General features: G+C 50.2%; 1 protein-coding gene across 1 annotated transcript; it reads right to left on the bottom strand.

Annotated features, from left to right (window-relative positions):
• Window positions 1-614: 614 nt before the first annotated feature.
• LOC112061644 (granzyme H-like) lies at window positions 615-6275 on the bottom strand. The gene is made up of 5 exons (XM_065565408.1): window positions 5851-6275; window positions 3003-3150; window positions 2225-2360; window positions 1768-2040; window positions 615-1437 (listed from the first exon to the last, which is right to left on the bottom strand). The coding sequence occupies exons 1-5, from the start codon at window positions 5906-5908 to the stop codon at window positions 1294-1296; spliced, it is 759 nt and encodes a 252-aa protein (XP_065421480.1). The 5' UTR covers window positions 5909-6275; the 3' UTR covers window positions 615-1293.
• Between the last annotated feature and the right edge of the window lie 6228 nt (window positions 6276-12503).

Raw genomic sequence — 12503 nt, 5'->3', positions numbered from 1 at the left:
GACGGGGTCTGATTACTCTCTATGTTGCTGGGGTGGAGGGTGGACAGATTGTGGGGACAGGGGGCTGTAGAGTTTGGATGGCCTCCACCTCAGGAGAAGGGGACCAATCTCCATGGGGACCGGCCAGCTAGAGGAGTCAAGGGAGGGATAAACTAATAGGCAAAGGGAAGGGTAAAAAGGGAGAAGAAATGATCTCTCAGCAAAAATCAAGAACAAAGTTAATCCAGGAATCCCAATTAAATGAAGAGAAGAAATTCTTGACCTGCCTCTGCACTAGTGCGAGGAGTCTGGGGAACAAACATGAGGAATTGGAATTGCTCCTCTGGGAGCATCAGTTTGGTGTAGCAGGTGTGACTGGAACCTGCTGGGATGATTCCCACGACTGGACGGTTAAAATCCCTGGTTACCAGCTGGTCAGGAAGGATCAAGGGAGTCAAAATGGGGAGGGGATGTGCACTCAGTGTCAAAAATGTGATGTGTCCTAGGCCCCAGCCTAGCGCATTGACCACAAGCCCAGCCTTCCCCTGTAGGGGTTAATTCCCTCCTGGCCCTGGCAGATGCAGCAGCTGCTCTGGATGTCACAGCTCGGGTTGATCGCTCAGTACCTGAAACACTTTTTTTTGTAACTTCATTTTTATTCATTGCTGGCAATGGAGCAGTGAGCGAAATGCAGCAGGCCGCGTGGCAGGGTGGGGCAGGGGAGGTGGGAAGGAGGGATCAGCACCGGGGATTGATCTGCAATCAGTTCAGTGGAGCCTTCTCTGCGTTCCCTTCCCACTGGCCTCACTGTCATTGGGAACAGGTGTGTTTGGAACGGGCGGTGGCAGCCCAATGAACTACCCCATGGGATAGGCCCAGTGAGGACAGGGCGGGCTGCAGTTTTCACAGGAGTTAGCAGGTCAGGTAACAATGAAGATCCCCAATAAATGATCACTAGATCAGCTGACATGGGGGAGAGCTACAAACCGCCGGGTCTGCCTCAAGGTTTGGCTCATGTCCGTTACCCCCGGGGAAATAAACCAGCTGTTTCCCTAGCTAAGAGGCAGCCTGAGGATCTGCGTTGACAAGGGAGCCGATGGGAGCTGGTCTCGAACCTCGTTCCTAACTCCCCTAGGCCCAGTGCCTTGATGCTCATTGGTTGGGCGTTGCCTGAGTGGAGCAATGCGGGGGTGGGGGGGGCTATCCTGTGGAGAGGGGAGGCTCAGCCAATCTGCAAAGTGGGCCCTACATCTGGGCATCAGCAAAGGACAAAAGCGATGCAGCTCTGGCCCCTGCAGCTATTCCTGGCTTGGCTCAGGGCTGCAGCCTCTTCATCGTCTCCCGTATCCAGAGGATGAAGGTCGAGACTTTCGTGTACACCCCGGGAGGGGTTTTTGGCCCCCAGGAGACGATGCCCTGGGCTGTTTTTCCGCACACTAGGGGGCCCCCAGAATCGCCCTGTGAAATAAAACAAGCCACAGATGGAGAACAGCTCAGTGAGTCATTCCCCCTGATGCACAGCTCAATGACAGCTTCCTATGTCCACCTGGTCTCTGTTCGGCTCCCCCAAGGCCCAGCTGGTATCAGTCCCCTCATCCCCACCCCTACCCCTAGAGCTGGCCTCTGCCTCCCCTGGGAGAAAACCAGATATTTTCCCATTCATTTGCACAGCACCAAGCACAGTGGGGCCAGATCGCTGTCCGCCACTCGTATGCCGGACTGCAACACCAACAGCCTCATTAATAATAACGATTTATCAAAGATGCTTGAAGCCAGGAGGAGAATCACCTTCCAAGAGTCTTTCCCCGTCTTTGGATCCCCCACACACATCATGGTGGACGATTTATACTTGCTGTATTGCCCATTAGGCTTCCTCGAACATGCAGCATCCGGCATCACCACCACGTCCACCTCCCGGAGCGTGTCCGGGGTTGATTCACTCTCTGTGCTAGTGCCTCCCCAGCCGGCGACACTGCACATGGTCCCTGGCTTTACTGTCTCGCTGGCACTGGGCAGGGCGATGGTATCCACCCATCTGTTCAGCTTCGCTCTCTCTGCCAGCTGAGACACAAGAACGATGAAGATCAATGTGAGGGTCGCACTCAAGGACACAGAGACACACCCCAATACCCAGAAACACTCAAACCCATGCCTGAGAGGTCACTGGGGATCGGAGGATGGGATAGGGGCGGTACTTGAAGCTGTGTGAAGTCACTGGGGGTGGGGTGATGGAATGGGAGGGTACCTGCAGCAGCATGATGTCATTGTTGAAGGCTGTCTTGTTGTACTGCGGGTGCGGGATCCGGTGGCGCAAAGAGATTTTCTGTTGGCTCTGTTCCTGTTCATTAATGTTATGGGCTCCCAGCTGGACAGATATCTCACTGTGAAAGCCAAGAGGAATACATGGGGCATTAGAGGTAGGAGCATATGTGAGGAGGGGGAGGGGCACATGCGGGTTTGACTTATGAGCAGTGATATGGGGAGGACAGGGTTCTTCTGTGCCGGGAAATAGCACAGGGGACTTTTCCCCTCTAGGAGGCCCTGGCTGCAGCACAGAGACTTGCCCAGTGGCATTGGGGTCCCAGCCTGTGTCTCTACCAGCCCTTTGTGTTGTTCCTCTGAGCTCCTTCACGCCCCGCAGTCCTCCTGCCTTCTGGGTCTCAGCTCCTCCCCACCCCCGGCTAGATCCAGACAGGGGTCTATGCCAGCTCCTCCCAGCCCAGAGCCCTGCAGAGCTGTCCTGGGGCTGTGACTATCTCCCTGCCCCGATCAGGTCAAAGGGCCAGACTCCAGCTGGTGTTGATGGCTGTAGCTCCATTGATTTACCCAGCGCTTGATCTGGACCATGGTTTGCAGAGGCCCCTAAAGACACACTGACACCCCCGACCAGATCATATCCCTGGGCTCTGCTCTCTCAGCCTGTAGCTCCTTCTCTGGAGCCTATGACGGCACCAGAGCTCTCGGCTCCCCCATCACCCAATAACCCCGACCTGCCCCAACATCCCCAGCACAGAGGCGCTTACTCTCCATTGCAGTGAGCGGCCGTCAGCACAAAGTTCTCCGACACCAGGAACCCTCCACAGATAATGGTCTTCCCTTTGCGTTGTGTTTCCAGATAGGCCATGTAAGGTCTGGAGTGGGGCTTGGCTTCCCAGCCCCCGATGATCTCACCTGGGGAGAGACCAGGGTCACAGAAAGAGCCCCATCATCTCCCTGGGTCGGGCTGGGACCGAGCTCCCCATCCCAAAGGGGAATCCTCACAACCTCATCCCAACACCTCTGATGCTCTCTGTGGGGGATCCCTGTTCCTGGAACTCTGCCACCTCCTCATCTCTCCCCCAGACTGGACACCCCATGGGGCCGGAGGTTAAATCTAAAGCTCTGTCCTCGCTGTGTGGAGAATCGGGGCCAAATGCACCAGGAGTAGGTCAGTGACTGCACTGCCTGGAGTTAACAGCTTTGGGGGTCAGTCTCACCCAGAACACCACAGACACGTCCCCTGCTGAAGTTTCACCTTTTCCATCAACCCCCAGTGACAAGCCAGGGCTTCAAAGCTGCCCCTCCAAACTGTTTTTGTACAGAAAATCAGATTTTCTAGACAAGGAAAAGTTTCCCAAAAAGCGTCTCCTGACCTCAAACATTTTGGCTTTTTTCTTGGAAAACTGATTATTTCCCCCTTAGTTTTCAGCACTTTTCAGCTGAAAATGTGTAAGTTTTTAGTCACCAAAACAATTTTAATTTTGGTCACACTACAGACTAAGATGGAGTGGCGAGGTATGCAAGGGAAACATGCCGCCCCCCATCTATTTAGCCCTGCTGCCTTCGCTGCCCTTCACTCATTACTGCTTTTGTTTCTGCAAATGTTACCCAGATTGCCAGGATCGATGGCAACATTATGCACAGCTGGCCAGCAAATTTGAACTAAACACTGATCCCCTAAAAAAGCATTGGGAGGAGAAACTAGGCCAATAATTTTCTGCTAACCAGATGGAAGCAAATTGTAGCCAGTTCTCTGAACTGCTCCTTGGAGCTACATTTAACATTAATTCCACAGGAATCATATGGAGGATGCATTGGACCCCTCTTCAATGTACAATGCAGGTGCTGCTAAGTCAGCTGTGACTAGCATGTGCTGACTTAACCCATACGCTCATAGACCTGTCGGCTTTGGGCGGAATTGAAGGGGACAGTGGTTTTTTTCCCCTATCAAATAAAATTAACCATGTAATTTTCAACCTAGTGGGTGTTAACTGGAAGCAGAATAAATCAGAAAGACTTTGGCTAAGCAGAGCACTAACAGCAGTGGAAAGACAAGTACCACCAAAACGGAAATCCAAAAAGCAACCAACAGTCGAAGATTAGAGCATAGACATCCCAAGCTTGGCTACCAGGAAAGAGCTTCCCAAGAAAAGTTGTTAGAGATATGAGATGCTCTCCTGGAAGTATCTGATGATCCTATCAAATGCATGAGTCCACCTTAACCCCCCTCTTCCCTAGCCACTTCCTTCCGCTCCCTGTATCTATCCCTCTCATTTGAATTTTGCTTCTAGACTTTATCTAACTTTAATAATTTTTCTTTAACTAGCTGGATTTTTATAAAGCATATTTTGTTTGTAAATTGTGGAATACAATAAGGGATTGATATTCTAACCATTCACACTACAGATAACTAAATGTTTCAAGCCTAGCTAAGGTGAGGTAGCAAATACTTAATATCTTATGAGGTGTTTATGCATTATGAGAAGTTTATGTATATTTTGCTGTTTGTTTTCTTACTCTCTATGTATCTTTTAAAAATTAATAAAAAGTTATTAGAAAAAAAATTACTTTGGGGGTTTTCAATGAAAAGTCGAAATTTCCCAGGGAAAAACTTTTCAAACCAACTCTGAACATGTCTCAGCCCAGGTGGATGAAGTCAAAGCCAGACAATCAGTGTAAAGACATCAGGGTGGAGGGGACAGGAGGGAGAAGAGCTGGTGAAGCTGAAGGACAATGTAGGCAAAAGAACAAATAGGGATAAACTGAGCAGGGATTGATGGAGGTGGAAGTGAGAAGGTCTCTAACCATCAGAGAGATGTAGGACTTAGGAATTGCTAGACTGCATGGTTTGTATTAAGCCTGTGCAAATGCATGTCTTGAGGCACTTGTATGGGTTGAAGGCTGGTTCTCTGAAGTTAACTGTCCCCTGGCTTTGGCCAGGTTTAAATGAATATTAGGGCAGCCACAGGCAGAGCTGAACCAGTTGAACTACAGATGTGGTTTAAAATCAGGATAATTAAAGCAATACAAGTTTGTGCACAGTTCACATCTGAATGCTTTAACAGACAACTCCTGGCTGTTAGTTTGACGTCCATATGAACGAGGCTTTTTTAACAGTCTGGTGCTGTTATTTGCATATGGTGCCACCAACCCAGATGAGAGCCCCGTTGTGCCGCGTGCTGCACAGATCCTCAGGGAAAGTCAGTCCCTTCCCTAAAGAGCTTCAATTTAAAATGACACCACAGACAAAGGAAGGAGTGGCTAGAACGCAGGAGTCCTGACTACCATCCCCGAGCTCCACTCTAATCAGTAGACATGACTCCGAAGCAGGGGAGAGAAGCAAGGAGTTTTGGCTCTTAGCTCCTAGTTAAAATACTCTCTGTCTCTCTCCTGCTCTCAAGCTCTCTATGTATCTCTCGGGGGCTTTATCTCAACACCAGCTCCACCACCCAACTCCTTCACCCCCACCTCCAAACTCTTCCCTAGCTGCGTCCTGGGAGCCAGAAATCACCCTAGCAGATGCATCTGACACTGGGGAGGATCCAAGATTTGCAAACTTCCCAGCTCCCTCCCGGCTCCACTCCCCAGGATCCCTCATCCCCCCACACTCACCAGCCCCAGCCCCGGGGGGCAGGAGAAAGGCCACGGGCAGCAGGATCAGGATCAGCATCGTCACCGTCTGGGGAAAGTGACAGTGCTCGCGCCTCAGCCCTGGGGGATTTATAGAGTCAGCAGCAAACCACAGATCACGTTCGCTCTCCCCTCGTGGGGAGCTGGGACCACACAGGCGCCCTCAGAAACGTCAGCATCACGCCGCTCACACATGGGGGGCACGAGGGAGGGAGCTGGTGGCTGGAAAACAACCTCTCTCTGGAGGAAGGAGCTCAGGGGAAAGTCCCTCTGGGACAGGGCATCTCTCCTCCCCTCCCCCCAGATCATCTGGGAGCAGGGTCCCTTGGGGCCTGCCTGGAGCCCAGCACACCTGGTGCCGGGCTCATCTGGAGCTCACCCGTCTCCTCTGCTCCAGCAGCTCATCTGGTGGGGAGTGCGGCCAACGCTGAGTCACCGGCTGGCTTGGCTCAGCTCCCTGCTTCTGTCCCAGTGTGCGTCTCAGAGCAGTGAGAAGGGGATGGGGGCCCTGCTGTGACTTCCTGCAGCACAGCCACAGAGCCCATGGCAGAAATTCTCCCAGAAGATGGGGAGCATGTAGACCACGTTGGACGTGGAGGAGCACTGATACCATGGTGATGGGTGATGGGGAAGGCCCTAAACAGATGGTGCTGGAGCCATGTTCCTCTGGGCCTGCCCCATGGCTGGCATGGTTGAGTAAAGAGCAAACGTCCCCACACAATAGGGGTGACCACTTGGAAATGTGACCCTGGGTGTCCAGCCACTTGAACATCTCACGCGCCCAAAATTCTGGGCTCCAGAAAGTGGCTTAAAATTGCACTGAGGCCCCGGCCTCATTTCTCCATCAAGCTCCGAACTCCCCTGAAATGCCTTGGTGTATTTCGTAAAGCCCCAGCATCAGGAGTCATGGGATCACCTGCAAATATTCGCTTCTCTTGTGGTAAATTGGATGTTTTCAGCCCATGAAGTTCTGGAGAAGAGCTTGAAGACATGAACCATAAATGCATAAAGCTCCCTGGTTTTCTCCTCATCTGTGCCACTCCCTCAGGGTGCCCTAATACGACTGAGACAGCACTCACAGAGCCTGAGACCCCCATATTCATTCCCAGCTGACGTCTTCCCATCCCCCATGAGCGGCATCTTCATGGCCTGTCTGAGGAGGGGGCAGCCCTTCTGCCTGGGCCCACAGGGGCTACAGCCCCAACTGGGTGGGGACAGGAAACCTCAGGGTCAGGTTCCCAGTGCGTAGGTATGTGCTAGACTTTCCTGGGGCAGGTACACCCAGCCACATGGCAGGGAGAAAGGATGGGCCCCCAACATGTGCAGACACTCAGCATCTTGGGCTCTGCACAGCTGGGGCTGTGTCAAGTCTGGTCCGCACCCAGGGATCAATTGACTCGGCCTCTGAAACTGGCTGCAGTGGGTTTTTTTTGTGGTGTTGATGAACCACCAGTGTGCAGGGCCTGGACGGTAAAACCCTCCCATCTGTAGCAGGCTATCATCCCTGAGGCCTGACTGTCAAGCTGAACATCTGAGCAGGGACATTTCCCCATCCCCCTGGCAGTGAAAGTGCATCCCCACACACGGCCGTGTCACGAACGGAAACAATTCTCAGAGTCAGACACTGGGGAGCACAAATGAAGCTCTGACGTTTTTGTCTTATCTGGGTTTAAAAACCTTCAGTGACCGGGATTCCACAACCTCCCTTGGGATCCTATTCCAGAGAATAACTTCATTTAGGGTTAGAAAGTTTTTTCCTATGACTAACCACAATCTCCCTTGCTGCAGATGAAGCCCATTACTTGTTGTCCTAGCGTCAGCGGACATGGAGAACAATTGACCCTCATACTTTTTAGAACAGCTCTTAGTATACGGGAAGACTGTTTTCAGGTTCCCCCTTAGCCTCCTCTTCTTTAGACTAAACATACCCTGTTTTTTTCACCTTTCCTACTAGATCAGGTTTTCTAAACCTTTGACTATTTTTGTGGCTTTCCTCAGGACGCTCTCCAGTTTTTCTGCCTCTCTCATAAAGCGTGGCACCCAGAACTGGACACAGTAGAATCATAGAATCATAGAAGATTAAGGTTGGAAGAGACCTCAGGAGGTCATCTAGTCCAACTCCCTTCTCAAAGAAGAATCAACACCAACTAAATCATCCCAGCCAGGGCTTTGTCAAGCCAGGCCTTAAAAACCTCTAAGGAAGGAGATTCCACCACCTCCCTAGGGAACCCATTCCAGTGCTTCACCACCCTCCAAGTGAAATAGTTTTTCCTAATATCCAACCTATACTTCCCCCATATCAATTTGAGAGTCTTTCTTCTTGTTCTGGCATCTGCCACCACTGAGAACAGCCAATCGCCTTCCTCTTTGGAACCCCCTTCAGGGAGTTGAAGACTGCTATCAAATCCCCCCTCACTCTTCTCTTCTGCAGACTAAATAAGCCCAGTTCCATCAGTCTCCTCTCATAAGTGCCCCAGCCTCCTAATAATTTTTTTACCCTCCGCTGGACTCTCTCCAATTTGTCCACATGCTTTCTGTAGTGTGCGGCACAAAACTGGACACAATATTCCAGATGTGGCCTCACCAATGCCAAAGAGAGGGGAATAATCACTTCCCTCAATCTGCTGGCAATGCTCCTACTAATGCAGTTCAATATTCCATTAGCCTTCTTGGCAATAAGGGCACACTGTTGACTCATATCCAGCTTTTCATCCACAGTAATTCCCAGGTCCTTTTCTGCACAACTGCCGCTTAGTCAGATGGTCCCCAGCCTGTAACGGTGAATGGGATTCTTCCATCCTAAGTGCAGGACTCTGCACTTCTCCTTGTCGAACATCATCAGATTTCTTTTGGCCCAATCCTTCAATTTGTTTAGGTCACTGTGGACCCTATCCCTACCTTCCAGCATATATACCTCTCCCCCAAGCTTAGTGTCATCCGCGAACTTGCTGAGGGTGCAATCCATGCCATCCTCCAGATCATTAATGAAGATGTTGAAAAAAACCAGCTCCAGGACCAACCCCTGGGACACTCCACTTGATGCCGGCTGCCAACTAGAGACTGAGCCGTTGATCACTACCTGTTGAGCCCAATGATCTAGCCACCTTATAGTCCGTTTATCCAATCCACACTTCTTTAACTTGCTTGCAAGAATAATGTTGAAGACTGTATCAAAATCTTTGCTAAAGTCAAGATATATCATGTCCACTGCTTTCCCCATATCCACAGAGCAAGTTGTCTCATCATAGAAGGCAATCATGTTGGTCAGGCATGACTTGGCCTTTGTAAATTCATATTGACTGTTCCTGATCACCTTTCTCTCCTCCAAGTGCTTCAAAATGGATTCCTTGAGGACCTGCGTCATGATTTTTCCAGGCACTGAGATAAGGCTATACCTTTCCGGTACCACTCCTTCTTCCCTTTATAAAAGATGGGTACTATATTTGCGTTTTTCCAGTCGTCCAGGACATCCACCGATTGCCGCGAGGTTTCAAAGATAATGGCCAATGGCTCTGCAATCACATCAGCCAACTCCCTCACCACCCTCGGATGCATTGCATCCGGCCCCATGGACTTGTACCTGTTCAACTTTTCTAAATAGTCCTTAACCTGTTCTCTCACCACTGAGGGCTGCTCACCTCCTCCCCATACTGTGCTACTCAGTGCAGCAGTCTGGGGGCTGACCTTGTCTGTGAAGACCGAGGCAAAAAAGCATTGAGTACTTCAGCTAATTCTAAATCATCTCTCACTAGGTTGCCTCCCCCATTCAGTAAGGGTCACACACTTTTCCTGACCTTCTTCTCCTTGCTAATATACCTGTAGAAACCCTTCTTGTTACCCTTCACATCCCTTGCAAGAGGCAACTCCAGTTCTGCTTTGGCCTTCCCAATTACACCCCTGCATGCTCGAGCAATATTTTTATACTCCTCCCCAGTCATCTGTCCAAGTTTCCACTTCTTGTAAGCTTTCTTTTGGTGTTTAAACTCACCAAAGATTTCTCTGTTAAGCCAAGCTGGTCGCCTGCCACATTTGCTACTCTTTCTGCACATTGGGATGTACTCACCAGTGCCAGGTAGAGTGGGACAATTACCTCCATGTCTTACATAGGACACTCCTATTAATACCCCCCAGAATGATACTAACCTTTTCCCCAACCGCATCACACTGCCGACTCATATTCAATGTGTGATCCACTATAGCCTCCGGATCCTTTTCAGCACTACTAGCACCTAGCCAGAGATTCCCCATTTTGTAGCTGTGCATTTGATTTTTCCTTCCTAAGTGTAGCACTTTGCATTTGTCCTTATTGAATTTCATCTTATTGATTCCAGATCAAGTTGCTAATTTGTCAACTTTGTTTCAATATCTAGTCCTGTATTCGAAAGTATTTGTAGTTCCTCTCAACCTGATGTCATCTGCAAATATTATATTTATATTCTCTACTCCATAAGCTAAGCCATTAATGAAAATATTGCATAGTACGTGACTCAGGACTGACCCCTGCTGGACCCCACTAGAATCGTTCTCCCAGTTTGACACACAACCATTGATAGTTTTTGAGTAGTCTTTTGACCATTTCTCCCTGTAGTAATTCCCTTAGTTTATTCATGAAAATGTTTGGTGGCACTGTGTCAAAAGCCTGACTAAAATCAAGATACATCATGTCTACTGTGTCACCCCATCCACCATGCCAGTAACCGTGTTAGGGTATGTCTACACTATGAAATTAGGTCGAATTTATAGAAGCCGGTTTTATAGAAATCGGTTTTATAAAGTCGATTGTGTGTGTCCCCACATAAAATGCTCTAAGTGGATTAAGTCGGTGGACCGCGTCCACAGTACCGAGTCTAGCGTCGACTTCCGGAGCATTGCACTATGGGTAGCTATCCCACAGTTCCCGCAGTATCCGCCGGCCATTGGAATTCTGGGTTGAGATCCCAATGCCTGATGATGCAAAAACAGTGTCGCAGGGAGTTCTGGGTACATGTTGTCAGGCCCCTCCCGCTCCGTCAGAGCAATAGCAGAGAGTCGATTCACTCCTTTTTACCTGGGTTACCTGTGCAGACAACATACCACGGCAAGCATGGAGCCCGCTCATCTCAGCTCACCGTCACCATATGTCATCTGGGTGCCGGCAGACGTGGTACTGCATTGCTACACAGAAGCAGCTAATTGCCTTTTGGCAGTAGACGGTGCAGTATGACTGGTAGCCGTCATCGGCGATCTGGGTGCTGGCAGACGTGGGGCTGCATTGCTATACAGCAGCAGCTCCTTGCCTTTTAGCAGTAGAGGGTGTATTAGAATTGGTATCCATCATCGTCGTACTCCTCAGTGAGTTTGGTCAGAGGCACCTCGACAGACATGTTTTGTCTCCTGGAGACTCAGTCCTGCCGGCAGTCCTATTGAACCGGCTTGACGATGATGGCTAGCAATTGTAATACAGCATCTTCTGCCAACCACCCAGAAGATGCCGATGGCTATCAGTCATTCTACACCGTCTGCTGCCAGCCTAAGATGTAAAAGATAGATGGACCAGATTTGTTCTGTATTCATTTGCTTCCCCCTCCCTCCGTGAAATCAACGGCCTGCTAAACCCAGGGTTTTGAGTTCAATCTTTGGGGGGGCCATTCTGTGTGACAGTTGTTTTTGTTTCTCCCTGATGCACAGCCACATTTGTTGATTTTAATTCCCTGTAAGTCATGTCATCACTCTCCCCTCCCTCCCTCCGTCAGACAATAGTTTCGCGCCTTTTTTCAGCCCAGACGCCATAGCACTGGGATCATGGAGCCCACTCAGATCACCGCGGCAATTATGAGCACTATGAACACCATGCGCATGGTCCTGAAGAGAGCCAGAACATGGCAAAGTAAAACCAGGTGAGGAGGCGATTGCAGCGATTGCAGTGTGGCTACGAGAGTGATGAGGAAATTGACATGGACATAGACCTCTCACAAAGTACAGGCCCCAGCAATGTGCAAATCATAGTGTTACTGGGGGAGGTTCATGCCGTGGAACGCCGATTCTGGGCCCGGGAAACAAGCACAGACTGGTGGGACCGCATCGTGTTTCAGGTGTGGGACGATTCCCAGTGGCTGCAAAACTTTCGCATGCATAAGGACACTTTCATGGAACTTTGTGACTTGCTTTCCCCTGCCCTGAAGTGCCAGAATACCAGGATGAGAGCAGCCCTCACAGTTGAGAAGCGAGTGGCAATAGCCCTGTGGAAGCTTGCAACGCCAGACAGCTACCGGTCAGTCGGGAATCAATTTAGAGAGGGCAAATCTACTGTGGGGGCTGCTGTGATCCAAGTAGCCAACGCAATCAAAGACCTGCTGAGATCAAGGGTAGTGACTCTGGGAAACGTGCAGGTCATAGTGGATGGCTTTGCTGCAATGGGATTACCAAACTGTGGTAGGGCGATAGACGGAACCCATATCCCTATCTTGTCACTGGAGCACTATGCCACCGAGTACATAAACCGCAAGGGATACTTTTCAATGCTGCTGCAAGCCCTGGTGGATCACAAGGGACGTTTCACTAACGTCAACATGGGATGGCCGGGAAAGGTACATGATGCTCGCGTCTTCAGGAACTCTGGTCTGTTTCAAAAGCTGGAGGAAGGGACTTCCTTCCGG

This window comes from Chrysemys picta, chromosome 13 (assembly GCF_011386835.1).
Source record: "Chrysemys picta bellii isolate R12L10 chromosome 13, ASM1138683v2, whole genome shotgun sequence".
Lineage (NCBI taxonomy): Eukaryota > Metazoa > Chordata > Testudines > Emydidae > Chrysemys > Chrysemys picta.
The sequence above is the reverse complement of the archived record's forward strand: the minus strand, read 5'-3'. Positions and strand labels throughout refer to the sequence as shown.